The 15,100-nt window shown below is 59.8% G+C and overlaps 2 protein-coding genes across 2 annotated transcripts; both read right to left on the reverse strand.

Annotated features, from left to right (window-relative positions):
- Nucleotides 1-2,526: 2,526 nt before the first annotated feature.
- Nucleotides 2,527-4,705, reverse strand: LOC123927984 (protein S100-A4). The gene is made up of 3 exons (XM_045982977.1): nucleotides 4,582-4,705; nucleotides 3,540-3,695; nucleotides 2,527-2,810 (listed from the first exon to the last, which is right to left on the reverse strand). Exons 2-3 carry the CDS (start codon nucleotides 3,678-3,680, stop codon nucleotides 2,646-2,648), a joined length of 306 nt encoding a protein of 101 aa, XP_045838933.1. The 5' UTR covers nucleotides 3,681-3,695; nucleotides 4,582-4,705; the 3' UTR covers nucleotides 2,527-2,645.
- Nucleotides 4,706-6,213: 1,508 nt separating this feature from the next.
- Nucleotides 6,214-6,923, reverse strand: S100A3 (S100 calcium binding protein A3). The gene is made up of 2 exons (XM_045982219.1): nucleotides 6,783-6,923; nucleotides 6,214-6,378 (listed from the first exon to the last, which is right to left on the reverse strand). The coding sequence occupies exons 1-2, from the start codon at nucleotides 6,921-6,923 to the stop codon at nucleotides 6,214-6,216; spliced, it is 306 nt and encodes a 101-aa protein (XP_045838175.1).
- Nucleotides 6,924-15,100: the final 8,177 nt, after the last annotated feature.

A 15,100-nucleotide genomic window follows, 5' to 3' on the forward strand; every position in this document is an offset into this window, starting at 1 on the left:
CTAAGGTCTCAGCAGGAAACAGGGCAGAGTTTGCTGGACCTGTCAAGCTGGTCTCCGTCTCTGGCCCGCAGACCTGCACACACTGGGCACTAGGAAGGGAGCACGATCTCCAGGACTCCTCTGAGGGCTGGATCCAGAGGCTGCGCTTGAACGGGGCCCTCCAGGTCCTTCAGCACGACCACACCCACCCAAGGAAGAGGCCACTCCCATGACTTAGGAAGGGGACAACACCCAAGAAACCTGGGGGCTCCAGGTCAATCTGTGTGGAATCCAGAGCAAGAAGGAAGAAGCAGCTGACTTTCACCTTTGCCCAAAGCCCACCTAGTGGTTTTTGAACTGGATCTGTCATTCACCTCTCGCCACCCCAAAACCTCAGCATCATGCCCCCTCACACTCCAGGAGACTCAGCCATGAGCACAGGGGAGGGGAGGGCCTCTGGGCATTGGGGACAGCACCCCAGCTCTTCTGACTGCAACCACGTACCCAGAGCCCCTTCCCAAGAAACTCCGATAAGCCCTCTTTCCTGAGCCCGTGTCTGCCCAGCATGCCAGGCCTTCCTTGGTGGTGGTCCCCAAGGCTGTCATGGTCTGGCCTCATTGCCACCGTACAGATGAGCAGGGAGGTGAGGAGGAAGGACTCACCAGGGAAGGAGCCAGCAGACAACCTGCACAGCACAAACAGTCTCCGTCCCACCACTCCCTGCCTTTGTTCCCTTGCTCTGGTCCCCAGGAAACCAGAGGAGGGAAGGAGCCAATGAGAAGGAGAGGGACCTGAGAAGGCCCAGGTCAGAGCCTCCTGGGACGGGGCTGGGGAGAAACCCCTCTTTCAGTCCTGCTTTCCTTGTTTCCCAGCAGAGGGAAAGGGGGCATGTTGAGTTCATTGAGGCACACACACCTTCAATTCCAGAAGCTTTATTTTCCCAACCAAAAACCAGCACTCGGTCTGATGGGACCACAGGGTGGAAGAGAAGCCTGGAAAAAGGACCAGGAAAAAAAAAAAGAAAAAGGACCAGGAAATGTGGCCGAACACAGGGTGCCTCCTCACACCCTAGGCCACTCTCCACACTGCACCTCCTGTCCACACCAGGAACAGAGAGCAAACACAACCTGAGATGGGATTCCATGAGGGATCATGTTCCCTGCTGAGGGCTTGGAAGTCAAGGTCAAGGTCATTAGCAAGCATGGAGTCGAAGCCTAAGATGCCTCGCTCATCTTCATGAGAAAGAGATGTCAGAGACGTGGAACAGAGGCCTGGGAGTCGGGGACATGGAAGGGGTCCAGGAGGGGTAAGCCCAGGTGACAGGGAAGCAGGTTCAGGGTCAGGACGGAATGGAGCAGGGGCAGGGAGAGTTGCCTGAATCCGAGGAGAGACGCTTCTACCACCAAGCGGTTCAAGTGTGAGAACGGAGCTGAGTCAGACTGTGCCTGTGGGCACCGCATGCCCACCAGGCCTGGACCTCCGCCCTGCGCCCATCTGCCCCACCCCACCCCCACCTGGGCTGGCAAGGAGAGAGAGAGAGAGAGAGAGAGAGAGAGGCAGCAGGGACTGGTCGCTGAGCAACGGGAGTTTCCGAGGCAGAGTGATGCAGGAACCTCCCTGGGGGAGGGCACTCCCTTAGAAGATGGGCGGCCAGGGCCCTGGCAGAAGGGGAGGAGGCAGGCTTTTTCCTGGACCAAAATCCTAGCCAGGCCTCTGCAGCTACACTCGGGGACATCTGAGTCACCTGCCCCACCGCTCTGACACTGGGGAGAAAAACAGGGTGAAATGAGAAGGAAGGGGAAACTTGAAAGGTCAAGGGAACCAAAACCCCCTGCTGCTGGCCGTCACCCTCACTGCCTCCTTCTCAAAGGCCCCACAACCCCAGGCCCTGCCTGCAGGGGAACTTCCATCACCCATGAGCCTTTAGGCTGAAGGGACACGACATCAGGCCTGGTCCTTTCTGGGGGAAGAAAAACCTCAGTTGCGCTGACCAGATCGCGTGTCTGGAATTTCATCTCCAAATTGAGGGCCACCTCCCCCCACTGCCCTCCCTCCCACCAGCTACCATCCTCCACTCCTCCCTTTGAGGTCCTCTTGTCCCTCTCTGAAGGCCCGTGACCCTAACTGGTAACAGCCCTCCTCCCAGGGTCGCCGGTGGCGTTCCCAAGCTGCTGCAATGGGGCGGTCTTCTTCCACACGTCCTCCCTGACCCAACCACCGACAGGAGGGACTCACCCATCCCTGGGCTGGAAACTAGGGCGCTGGAAGGGGCCCGCAGGGCAGGGCCCTCGTGATTCAGCTCCTTGCCCCGGGGGCGCCCAAACTCCATTCCAGGCCCCAGCCAGGAGCAGATGTGACCTTCAGTCTCTCCAGAGGCAAGGCTGACGTGGGAGGGACTAGTCCACGGGCAGAGACCCCACAGCCGGGGCGCTCCAAGCCTCTGGGGGTTCTTTGCCCTGCCCTGGGCCCCATCAGCCAGCTCCGTCATGCGCACACACAGTCCCCCGCTCGCCCCTTCCCCCCAGAGCCTCTCAGACCAGCAACCGCAAAGCTTCTAAGACTCTTTATTGAACTTGGTCACATCGTGCACACATCGCGCACACCCGCGGGGTGTGGGCCGGTGCCCTCCGCCAGCAGGCAGGGTACCCCCACCCCCTGGGGGGCCTTCACTTCTTCCGGGGCTGCTTATCGGGGAACCCTTCGAAGAACTCATTGCACATCATGGCGACGCAGGACAGGAAGACACAGTACTCCTGGAAGTCCACCTCGTTGTCCTTGTTGCTGTCCAGGTTGCTCATGAGCTTCTGGAAGGCGGCCTCATCCGTCCTCTTCTGCGGGAAGAGGCAACAAGCAGAACACACACTCCGGCAGCAGCAAAGACTAGAGCCGTTTCCCATCTCCAGACGGGAGCTCAGGAGGGCCCAGCCTCGCCCTGGGGGCCCCGCTTTGGAACCCCTGCTCTCAGGCACTAAGCAGGATCCACAGAAGTTCACCCCAAGGGGACGTACACGCAGCTGGAGAAGGGGCCACCACGTCGTCCCCCAAGGTTGTTCCAAGAATCCAGCTAGACAGTGTCACAAAGGTAACATCTAAACTGCTCAGAGTTTGGTACAGTCGGGAACTGGGGATGCTCAGGGGCGTGGACATGTGTCTCCTTCACTGTGGCTTCTCACCCACAGAGACTCCAAAATTACCCGTTGCTGGACAAATGGCAAACGTCCCGGTTTGTAGATCTCAGCTTTGCACTTTCACGACCTCAGGAAGTTGCTTAGCTGCTCTGAACGTCTGTTCCTCTTTAGTTAAGTTGTGCAAAGCCCGTGGCGGGGTCTGGCCTGCACCCTACCCGTGGGTCCCAGCCCTCTTCCTGCTGGGCTCCCGGGAGTGAGTGGCGGGTGCCCACTGTGTTCCCAACCAGGCCCCTGCTCGGACGTGCCCATCCCAGGGACGGATGCTGGCGGTATCTACGGCTCTGCCGACACGCTGGTGCCCCCCCAGGCCCTGTCCCCTCCCCGTGGAGAGGGGGGCACACAGGGGCATACTCCCGGGCAATAGCCACTCACCCCCAAGAAGCTGGGCAGCTCCCGGGTCAGCAGCTCCTTTAGCTCTGACCTGTTGAGCTTGAACTTGTCACCCTCCTGGCCCGAGTACTTGTGGAAGGTGGACACCATCACATCCAGAGCCTGCTCCAGGGGGCACGCCATGGTGGCACTCGGGATCTGAGGATGGGTCCCAGAGACGACCTTGTCCTCCCCAGCCCCACCCTCGGGATGCCCCACCCCACTGCCATGCCCCGGGGGCCGCTTGATGAGACTCTGCTCCCACCAGAGGGGGACCCAGAAAGGCGGGACGCGGCTCCAGAAAGGCGGGACGCGTCTCCTAGCGGAAAGTGTGTGCTTCAGGCCGCTGTCCGGGCTGGGCTGTGGCCAGGCTCTGGGTCGCAGGCAGCCTCACCCAGTCTGGGCCTCCCCCACTCTCCCCCCAACCAGTCCTCCCACGACCGCAGCGGCCACACCCTGCCCCGTTCTCCCCCTCCCAGGGCTGCTGGAGGCCTGCGCAGGGGCCCGCAGCGGAAAAAACCAGCGGCCCAGCCCTGGAGTCGGGAGGGGCGGGGTGAGGCGGCAGAGGGCGGTGCGGCCAGCTCCCTGCAGGGTGCAGAGCAGACGCCCGGAGGAGGACACGAGCAGACCAAAGGCCGGTTGACTTCAGTTTGCTTCCCACACCCGAGTGTGCACACACAGGCCCGTGCAACCAGCGAAGAGCAGCGATGTGCAGGCCCACGGGTCACACACACCAACACACGCTCCAGCAACAGCATGTGCAAAGCCCAGCATCCCAGTGCCACCGGCTAGGTCGAATCCGGGCCCTGCACGCTTCTTGTTTGTGGGTTTTTCTCGCACATGCATGCAGGCAGGCACGCGCATGCTCACGCACACACACTCACACACACGCACGCACACCCCACTCCAGGGCCTCCACATCACAATCTCACGCTGGACCCCGTCAGCACATCTGGCCCCCACCAGCCACTCCTTCCCCTGCCCAGAGCCTGACCCCGGCCTCACCCTGACACCCTTGTGCGCCAGTCAGGAGACCACGACTCACCAGGCCAAGAGAGAAGAAGAGCAGAGGAGGGAGGGTGTGAGGAGAGGACGAGTGGGGAAAACCCAGCGGTCGGTCCTATTTATACCCTGGCCAGGCCCTGCCCATAGCAGGGGTTGGGGAAGAGTGAGAGACAGTCCTCCTGGGGGCCCCTCCACCAGCCCGGCCGGGAACCCAGCTTCCTGCCCTGGGTAGGCACGTTGCACAGTGGGAGACCGGCGCAGCCCGAGGTCTCCACGGGGCGGGCACTGCCCTGTGGGCTCAGCTCAACCTGAATTTTCGGGAGCTGGATGAAGTCTGTGCCCTGGGGTGGGGAGGGGGCACGGAGGAGGTGGTCCTGCTGAGCAGCCAGAAAAGGGGAGACAAGGCAGGCGAGTGATGGGTGAGAAAGTGCCCAGGAAGTGCGCACGGTGGCTGCGCTGCTAGAGCGCCCTGCTTTCGATTCGGGACTGTGCGCTCAAGACCCACGTTGGGCAGGCAGCCTACTTAAAAATAAAGTAATAACATAAAATCCTGAAAAAAAGAAACTGCCCCGGAAATGTGGCTTTCCTGGCACGAAGGAGGGGACCCCAGGCTGCTCTCGCTGCCCTTCTCCCCTCCTTCCCAGGCACTCTGCCATGCCGAGTGACGCCCAGGGCAGGAGGGGAGTCTGGAGGAGGAGCAGACCAACCCCCAAAGATGCCAGGACCACCGCAGGCACATCAGTGGACAAAGGTCCCAGGTGCGGTAGTGACGGAGCAGGGAGTAGGGGTCGTGTGGGGCTCCGGGATGGGCAGCAGGTACCCAGAGGACAGGGGAGAGAGGGCTATCGGATGGGGTATCCAGAGCTGGGATAGTACTAACACGAAGAACGCAGGTTGGGGTGGAAAGTTAGAGGAGGGATGGCCCGAAATGGGGAAGGCAGGGATCAGGGTCACCTTCTCAGAGTGGGGTGTGAACTCAGGCTTACTGAGGATCAGGAGAGGGAGCTAAGGCCCTCAGCAGGTTACAGCTTCAGGGATGGGGTCAGTCTCAAGGTGTCCCCTCCCTTGGGCACCCCTCCCTGGCCAAAAGCCATACCCGGGTCAGACCTCAGACACCCTAATCCTATTTGCTCTGCTCTCTGGGCTCCCACACCCAAGCCCACAAGCCCGCCCCACCCCTGCTCCCCCACCCTCCTCCTCAGAACAGCCTTGCTGAGGCCTGAGCACCATCCCTAGGGAATCTGGGGCTGCCCTGGCGTCCTCCTTGACAGCCCAGACGAGCTGCTGCTTCAAAGGCCCCAGAGAGAGAAAAAGAGACACCCCAAAGCCCCTGGACCTTGTCCTCAGAAGGATCCCCACTCTGTGCTTCCTCTGGGCTGACTCACCCGCAGCCTCGTGCCCTCCAGCACAAAAGCCCCACAGAAGCCAGAGAGGAGTGAGGACTCTGCCCCCCACCCCCCACAAGCCCAAGAGTCGAGAGCCAAACTGGGGACACCAGTTCTTTATTAGGCTTGAAGGGGACCCTCCGGGGTCAGGACCTCATCCATGCGGCCGCAGGGATAGGCGGTGCTCTGGGGCTCTTCAGCTGGGACCGGGGAAAGTCCCCTCCGGTCTCTAGCCCCCTGGGTCAGCCGGGCCTGGGCCTTGTGTCGGGCGCCCGTGGGAGCAGAGCCTACTGGGAGCAGGGGGGCTCGGGGGGACAGTCCTTGAAGTACTCGTGACAGTAGGTGCACAGGCAGGCCAGGGCGCGCACGAACTCCCCGAAGTCCACCTCCTGGTCCTTGTTGGTGTCCAGGACGCTCATGAACCGATGGTAGTCACACTCCCGCAGCTCCGTCTGCGCCGCAAGGGGGGGTGGGGGGCGCGGGCTGAGGCAGGGGTGCATGCCCCGCCCACCTTCCCCTCCCACAGCCCTGGGGACTAGCCTCAGCCTCCAGCTCTGCCATCTGCCCACGTCCGCACCCCGCAACCCTCCTCAGGTCCCACCGCTTGCTGCTCCCCAGTGCGCCCGCTGCGTGCGGGGATGCCCCCCGGTGCCCCCTCGCCATCCTCCTGGCAGCCCTGCCAAGCGGCAGGTGTGGCCATGCTCTGTCCCCTCGCAGACGGGGCCCTGGGACCCCTGCCGCATCCGCTCGCCTCCTCACCGCCTCACCCCTACTCCACTTGCTCCGAGCCGGTCCCCAGGGCTCTCTCTGCAGTCCGGGCAGTGCCCCCCACACACTGGCCCCCCCAGGAGCTCACCGGGGTCCAGGTGGGCAGCTCCTTCTGCAGCAGCTCCTTGAGCTCCCCCTGGCAAAGCCTGTGCTTGTCCCCACCGCGCCCCGAATACTCCTGGAAGGTGCACACGATGGCGGCCACCGCCTGCTCCAGAGGCCTGGCCATCCTCACTGTCAGAGGACACGGAGGTGAGTCGCAGCCGGAGGCCCAGCCACGCCTAGGACGTTTCTCAGAGATTGCTCCCTCCTCCGAGCAGCCCGCCCTGACCACTCCAGCCTCTTCTAATCTCTCTCCCTATGACCCCAATGTCATTTTCCTGGACAGAAGTCTTCTTTCCTGACCATCACGGCAAACTCCTCAGAGCGCACCCCACCCCTCAACGGCACCCCCACACTGGGGATCCTTGAGGACTCCCTGGCTGTCTCCCTTCTCTCGACCCTGACACCCAGGAAGGGCTCAGGCCCATGGTGCCCCACCATGAGATAAAGCCTCCAGACCCGCAGGAAGTTGCCCAAGGAGATACTTGCCCGTGCCCCTCTCCTCAGGCCCTTGGAGAAGCTTCTCAGGGAAGGGTCAGGTCCGAGAGCAACCCCAGCACCTCACCACCACCCTTACTCATCCCTGCTCCCCTGAACTCTGTCTGGGACCCCCTGTGCATCAGGCCAGCCACACAACCTCAGGGGAGCCCCTGATGCTGGGGGGCAGGGGCCCAACCTGTAAACTGGGCTTCATCCCGCCTCTCAGGCCTGCTCAGGGACCCAAACTGGCAGTCCACAGAGGGAGCCAGCTCAACGGTTCGTGGGGTCGTGATTTGCCCCACCCGAAGCTGTCTCCCTGCCCCCTGGGGTCTTGAGCGGAAGGTTTCCTATTCGAAGGTTTCGAATAGGAACACCCCTTCTGTCAGGAGGGCCGGCTTTCCCGAAGTGCACCTCCCCAGCCCCACCACCTCTGGGGATGCCTCCAGCCCGGAACCCCCAAAGCAGCTGGGAAGGCGGAGCTAATCCCCTGTGAATCTAGGGCCTTGCTCCCCCAGGGGTAGGTCGGGCTGCGCGCTCTCCCCGGTGCCCCTCTGCTGGGCCATACCAAGCAGGGCTGGGCACCGGGCGATGGGGCAACTCGGCCAGCGGTCTCTGTGACGGCCCAGCACGGAAGCTGGGAGTCTGCGCTTCCAGCAGAGGAAAGGGCCACAAGCACAGGGACTGGGGAACCTCAGAGGTGCTCAGCGGCCCTTCTGGGCTCCTGCCGGCCTGGCTGGTACCACCCCAGGGAGCTTTTTCAGAAGCTGGGTGCCTGGAGCCTGAATGCAATCCTCTCTTCCCTGTGAGGCCCCCACCCCTGCCTGACCTCCGCCCTGCACACCCCTAACCCAAACTTCCAGACGGCCCCTCTCTGGACCGAGGACCACTGAGCCTCCACAGCTGACTTGCTGCACCTGGCCGGTGCTCGTCCCTCCGCCCGCAGGCCCGGCTCCCAATCCAGGGCAGAACCCAGGCAGCGGGCACTCACCACGAGTGTTGGTTTCAGCGGTAGGAGGCTAGAGACGGGGCGTCCCTATTTGTAGTCTCCCAGGGAGGGAAGGGAGCAATTATGAGGGCCCAAGTAGGTCAAGCTGAGGGTGCCCCAGGGGCTCCCCTGCCTCCTTCCCTGGCGGCCCTTATTATGGTCCCTAGGGCCCACCCACCCATGCAGACATCAAAGGGCCATTTGGGGCCACGGACACAACCCCCTCATTGCCCACCCCCAGAGCTGGGAACCAGGCCCAACACACCCCCTCCCCTGAGGAGACGGGCTAACCCATCCCATCCGCGCCCCCTTCTCCACTCTGGAAGCACACACAGCTGCGCCCCCAGAGAATCCCCGTGCCGGAGGGGATCCTGGAGAGCCTCTGCTCAGCCCCATTTGCAGGCGAGAACACGGAGGCCTGAGACAGCCTCCCTGCCTGACCAGGTCAGTGGTTCTTTGTCACTCTGGGCTGTGGCCTGCTCTCTCCCCTGAGGAGACCATCTGCAGGGTGTCTAGAAGACTAGGACGAAGGCAAGCTGCTCCAAGGGGCGCTTCCCAGTCAGGCCGACCTCTCTGTGGCCCACGCCCCACTGCCCTAAGCGCCGTGAGTGGGCTCGGATCCTGCAAGCTCCCCTGCGTGTGCAGCCCCCCAGTCTGTGTCCTGTCCTCCGCTCCCTGAGGTCTGATGGGACAGGACCTGGGTCTCCCCTGGCTCTCGCTGGAGTCTGTAGCCCTTTGGGGTCCCAGCACTATGGAGGCTGTCCCCCTTGTCTCCCCTCCTCAGTGAGCCCTGGGCCTCAGCTCCCATCTTCCTAACTGCACAGACACCCTGGCTCAGCTCAGCCCGTGCTCTCGGGTGTGAGGAGCCCTGGAGCGCGGCTCCGCTCCTGGAGTTGGTTTCCCTTAGATTTTGGTCTCCTCACTCCTTCCTGCCCTGGGAGCTCCTCATTGCTTTGAAACTTGCTTTTTAATTCTGTCCAGCACTTGCTGTTGTTTTTAGTGGGAACAGGCCCTCTGCATCACTACGACTCTAGTCTGTCTCTCACGCCCCCCCCACTTCATAGCAGGAGAACCCCAGACCCACGAGAGTGTGTGGAAAGAGGATGAGGAGGTCAGCGCCCATGCCTCGGAGGAAGCCTTTGCTGATGGAGGCAGCCAGAGAGCTCAGGCTGCCCTGGCCCCGGCCCTTCCTCTGCACCCAGACTTTGTCCTGGGTCATCCCCATGGGGACTCAGCCCCTGCGGGGGAGGGGAATGAGCAGGGGTGGGTAGGGAAGGGAGAGCTGTGATTAGCCCTGTTTTGTAAGCAAGGTTACAAGGAGGAGGGGACAGAAGGGGCCCCAGCAGTCGCCTCCCTTCTAGGCCAAACCCCTGTCCCTGTGGCCGCAGGCTCTGCTCCCGCCTCCTCCCCGCCCCCCCACAGGTCACCCCACCCTCCCGCCTTCCCTTCCCTCGGTTGGTGATTAGGAGTAATAATGGTGACCACTTCCCAGGATGGCTGTGGGCTTGGAGGGGTTAATACATATGAAGCTCACAGATAGATGGTGTCGGGCACACGGTAAGGGCACACATGTCAGCGGAGAGGCAGGTCACTGCCCGGGGTCGCTCAACGAACAAGTGGCCACCGGAGAGCCATTTGTCATTCCTGTCGTCATTTTTCTTTTAAGGATCTTATTTATTTACTTGACAGAGAGAGAAAGAGGGAGACAAGCAGGGGGAGAAGGAGGCTGGACAGGGAGGAGCAGGTTCCCACCGAGCAGGGAGCCTGACGCAGGACTCGATCCCAGGACCCCGAGATCATGACCTGAGCCGAAGGCAGCCGCTGCGCTGACAGAGCCCCCCAGGCGCCCCACATGTCATTTGAAGGCACCTGCCCAAGGCACTGTGGGCACAGTCGTAAGACACCCCAGGCCCGGCTCTGCGCAGCCTGACAACCTAGTGGGGGACACAGTGGTGACTGTGAGAGGACGCCAGGTGGGCAGCGGGCCAGCCAGAGCCACAGTGCAGGGCCAAGGGAAGGAGGCCGGTGGCCGGCGGGCGCTGCGCGTACCTGTCTGGTCTCAGAGGCCCCAGCACCCCCAGTTCGGAAGGGGGCTGCCCTGTCTGCCTGCCGCAGGGAGGGGCAGGAGCTCCCCAGGAGAGACCGGCATGTTGGGGTGGGAGGGGCCCATGGAAAGAGCCCTTCACGGAGGTCGCCGCCAGCCCCACCATCCTCTTGCCACCTGACCTCGAACTTGCCCTTCGCCCAGTTTGGGCCTTCATTTCCTTGCCTCCGAGTGGGTCAGAACCACCGTGGAAAGGGGCTCTATGCCCCTCACTGTTCCAGCCCCATGAGACCCCTCAGTGCAGGCGTCCCAGAGAGGGGCGGTGGGAGGAGGGGACAAGGCCCTCCTCACCCAGTCGTTCCCTGCGGCCCCCCTGAGTGCCTCTTCCCGCAGGGCTTCCAGAGGCCACCGTCCGAGGCCTGGGGGGCCACCACCTCCTTGCCCACGCCCGCTGTCCTCCACGTCCCTTGCTTCTGTCCCCGCAGGCTCTCCCCCTCACTGCCCAGCTGCCGGCACCCGAGCGGACCCCCGAGGTAGGCAGCCCACCTGGAAGGTGAGGGTCTCTCCCTGGCCTGCGCGTGTCAGTGTGGGAGTGGAGGGATCGGCCTTGGCAGGACCCCCCGCAGTACTGCTCCCGTGTGCTTCCCCCCACCTCCGCCGCCCCCCTCGGCACCCCAGGGCTTCGAAAGGCTCCCGGGAAGCTGTGTTGCCCTCTGAAGGTCAGCGTGGGGTTCTGCACCTCAGGGAGAAACAAGAGCGCCCTAGAACACGGCCCCATTCCTGAGCTGGCTCCGAGAGGACCAAGGAGCGCCTGCGGTGCGTAGAATGCTACCTCTTTTGACAGCCAAGCCAGTCGTGCCCATTTCCCAGATAGGATCAGTGAGTCAGTGAGGAGCACATGTGACCTGAAGACAGGAGCACAGGGGCCTCGTTTAGTCCTTCCCTGGCTCAGAAGCCAACTTGGACGTCAGCATCTCTTCTCCCGGAGGGTTAGTAGGCTTCCAGGGGTAGACCAGAGAGCAAAGGCCAAGGGAACGTAGGTCCTGACCCTGACGGGAGGGGTGACTGTCCTGGGAAGGGCCTCCCAGCTGCCACTCCAGGAGGATGGAGGCAGCAACCAGGCCCAGGCACCTTTGAAAGGTGCCATTTTCTGGACTTTTCCACCCTCTGCCTCAGCAGAGACTTTGTGGCAGGACCGTTACAACCTGCTAGGGAAGTCTGGTGTTTGTCAGTCTGTCAAATGCACAGAAGGAAAAGGAGATCAGCCCCATTTAGGGGCGCCTGGGGGGCTCCATCGGTTGGGCGTCTGCCTTCAGCTCAGGTCATGATCCCTGGGTGCCGGGATCGAGTCCCACATCGGGCTCCTGGCTCGTCAGGGCACCTGCTTCTCCTTCTCCCTTCACTGCTCCCCCTGCTTGCGCCCTCTCTCTGTCTCTGACAAATAAATAAACAAAACATATAAACTATTGTTTTAAAAAAGTTAGCCCCATTCAGCCCTAGCCAGCTGAGGCCAGTCTCCACCAGCCCACAGAGTCCAAGAGTGGGGAACCGTGCTCCAGCAGAAGCCAGGACCCACTGCGTGCGTGCAGACCACCATCAGATGGCCGGGTCTCCCCTGGACTCATCCGGACACAAGAACACTGGACTCGGCTCCCCAGGGTCCCCTTTCCTTCCCACAGAGCGTGTGGCTTTGCAGGTGGCTGAGGTAGAGGAGGAAGGCCCAGACTGTTCCTCCATATCCCACGTCTTAGATGTGTTTCCTTCCATTTCCCAAGCTCTCCCAGCCCCTCCCTCCTCGTCCGTGACGTGCAGTGACCACCAGCACGCCCGTCCTCTAACCGCGGGGATTCTGGGAGACTGTGCTCCCACTGGCCCAGCAGAGAGCCTCGCCAGAAGGAGATGTCCAGGAATGGCCAAACTGCTCCCTCCCCGTCTCCTCATCTCCAGGGAGCCCAGAGGCCAAGAGACACACGTGAGAGCTGCCTTGGGCACAGTAATCGCTGTGACCTCCACTCTCTGACCCTCTTCTCCTGGCTCTGTCCCCTCCAGGACATTAGGGAGATGGCCAGGCTGCCGCACGCGTCCCAGATGCGCCGTTCAGCAGAACAGTGAGAACAAGCATGTTGCCCGGGGAACCTTCGTGCTGGGGTACCGTCCATCTCTGGGCAGCTCTAGTCTCTAGTCTGAGGCACCGTGCCCAAGAGTGCTCACCAAGCAGCCGAGTTTCCCAGGGAAGTAAGAAAACAATTTAGGAAAATATTGTCTATCGCGTGTCTACTGCCTATCCCCTCTTTCCTTGTTATTGAAACTCATTCTTGGGATGCCTGGGTGACTCAGCAGGTCGAGGGCCCAGCTCTTGGTCTCAGCTCAGTTCCTGATTTCAGGATCCTGAGATCGAGCCCCGCCCTGGGCTCTGCTCGTCCCTCTCCCTCCGCCTCTGCTGCCCAGCTGCTCCCACACACGTGCGCTTGCGTGCTCACGCTGCCCTCTCTGTCTCTCTCTCTCGATCTAAATAAATAGAATCTTTAAAAACTTTTTTTCTTTCAAAGTGTCAACATGCTCAGGTAAAAATCCCTGGTTGGAGGGGCTACTGCGTGGCTCAGTGGGTTGAGCCTCTGTCTTTGGCTCAGGTCATGATCTCAGGGTCCTGGGATCAAGCCCCACATGGGGCTCTCTGCTCCGCGGGGAGCCTGCTTCCCCCTCTCTCTGCCTGCCTCTCTGCCTGCTTGTGGTCTCTGTCAAATAAACAAAATCTTAAAAAAAAAAAAATTCCTGGCTGCAGCTAGACTAGCCATACTACGTCTTTAAAACCAAAGAGATGCAAGAAATCCCTGGCGAGAGCACTTTTTAATAATGTAATAATAATTATAATTGTTACAATTATTGCCATAATAAAAAGGCAAAGTCTGAGGGAAGGCTTTTTGCACCTTCCATGCTGAAACGTGGACAGTGACTCCCGGAGGCGCGGCAGCAGTCTTGTGATCATGAAGCGGCACACGAGGGGAAAAGCGCATACACCATAGATTACAGAGCAAAAAAGCGCAGAAAAGACACCGAGTGGTACAGCAGCTCTGCGCCCCTGAACCAACACTAAACTGCCCACCCTGGACTTCTTGCTACGTAAGACGATTCAACACCACGGAAGTGACCTTACCTGCACCTCACAGCTGAGTACATGCCAGACTGGGAGAGAATTTTACATCTGAACGTGGAGGCCTCAAGTAAAAGAATCTGAAACAAACAACTGGCCAGTGCAGGAGGGAAGACAGAGAGATACGTCCCAGCTAGAAAGCCGAGGACCCTTGCTATGAAATGACAAAATATTTGGTCGAACTGTCCTTCGATGTATCTTGGGATGCCGGCCAAATCAAACCCTAAATGTCGTGATAGAGGAAGTGGTTGGAAAGGGTTAGAAAGTAGTGCAAGCTGGCTCCTTGCAAGAGGGGGTTGCTGCTGTTACAGAAACCAGGCAGGTGCCATTGGCTTTGGGACCAGGTAATAAGTGAAAGCTAGAAGGACCTCAAGGGGGTTCGCAGTAATAATTTGGAGGGCAGTGAGGAAATTGTTACCGAACGCTGAAGAAAAGGTGACCCCTAGGGACACCTGGAAGGCTCAGTTGTTTAAGCGTCTGCTTCAGCTCGGGTCATGACCCTGGGGTCCTGGAATTGAGTCCCACATCTGCTCAGCCGGGAGTCAGCTTCTCCCTCTCCCTCTGCTGCTCCCCCTGCTTGTGCTCGCTCTCTCGCTCTCCCTCTCTCTCTCTCTAATAAATAAAATCTTAAAAAAAGAAAGAAAGAATGTATGTTGTTGTGGAATGTCTGGGAGCATTACAGTCCACGGTAATAGGAAAACAGAAGGACTACCGAATGAACTCGTGGACCCAGCTGAGATGTTCAGACAGAACACTGAAAGTGCCTACTTCTTCTGATGACCCTGATCAAATGCGAGAAGAAAGAGACAACCTGAGAAGGAACTGCTCAGGTTTTTAGAGGAATTATAGAGGGTCCAGAAAAGTCTTTACGGCCAGCACATGGTTCTCGAAGTAATAAATGGCTTCAGGACAAATGTCAAAGCCAGGGCCTTGTTGATAAAGAGGGACTCAGGATAGAAACGAAGTCAAAGGCATAGACTTGGGAAGATTTAAGGGCAAGTCTCACAGATTTTCTCAGATAAACAAGTTGGCTTCTAATCATTTTAGAATTGTGCCACTCAGACGCTTTCAGATCAGAGGGCCTTGCTCCCAGCTCCCTGATTCTCAGTCTAGGTAGGAGGGACCAATCTTAGAGAGATTCGTAGGTGTGGCATTTGTATAATTAAGTGAATTATAAGCTGATATACAGGAAGCCAACCTTTTTTTTAGATTTCTTTTTAAGGATTTTATTTCTTTATTAGAGAGAGACAGAGAGAGCGACTGAGAAAGAGAGAGAGAGCCCTCAATATTTTTAAAGGAATTACACAATCCGGGGCTGAAAGGGATTCAAAGAAAAGAAGCTTTGCGTTGTCAGCTTCCTTTGGGCAGGGGGCAGCTACAAACACAAACATTTCTTATGGAAAATAAAAGAGTTAAAGGGAATGAAACCAACTGCCCAGAGTCTGGACCCAAGAAGAACCACACACAGGGAGCAGAACTGGGCCCTCGTCAGGAATCTGGCGGCCTGTGTCGGACTCGGTTTCAGAGTGGCTGTGGATCAATGACACGTCTGTGACCAGGAGTATCGGTCCCCTGCCTGTCCCACCGCCATGCACCAAATGTGGTGTTCGTGGATCTTCCGGGCAAGGGAATTGTTCTGGAGGG

Source organism: Meles meles, chromosome 17 (assembly GCF_922984935.1).
Source record: "Meles meles chromosome 17, mMelMel3.1 paternal haplotype, whole genome shotgun sequence".
NCBI classification, from domain to species: domain Eukaryota; kingdom Metazoa; phylum Chordata; class Mammalia; order Carnivora; family Mustelidae; genus Meles; species Meles meles.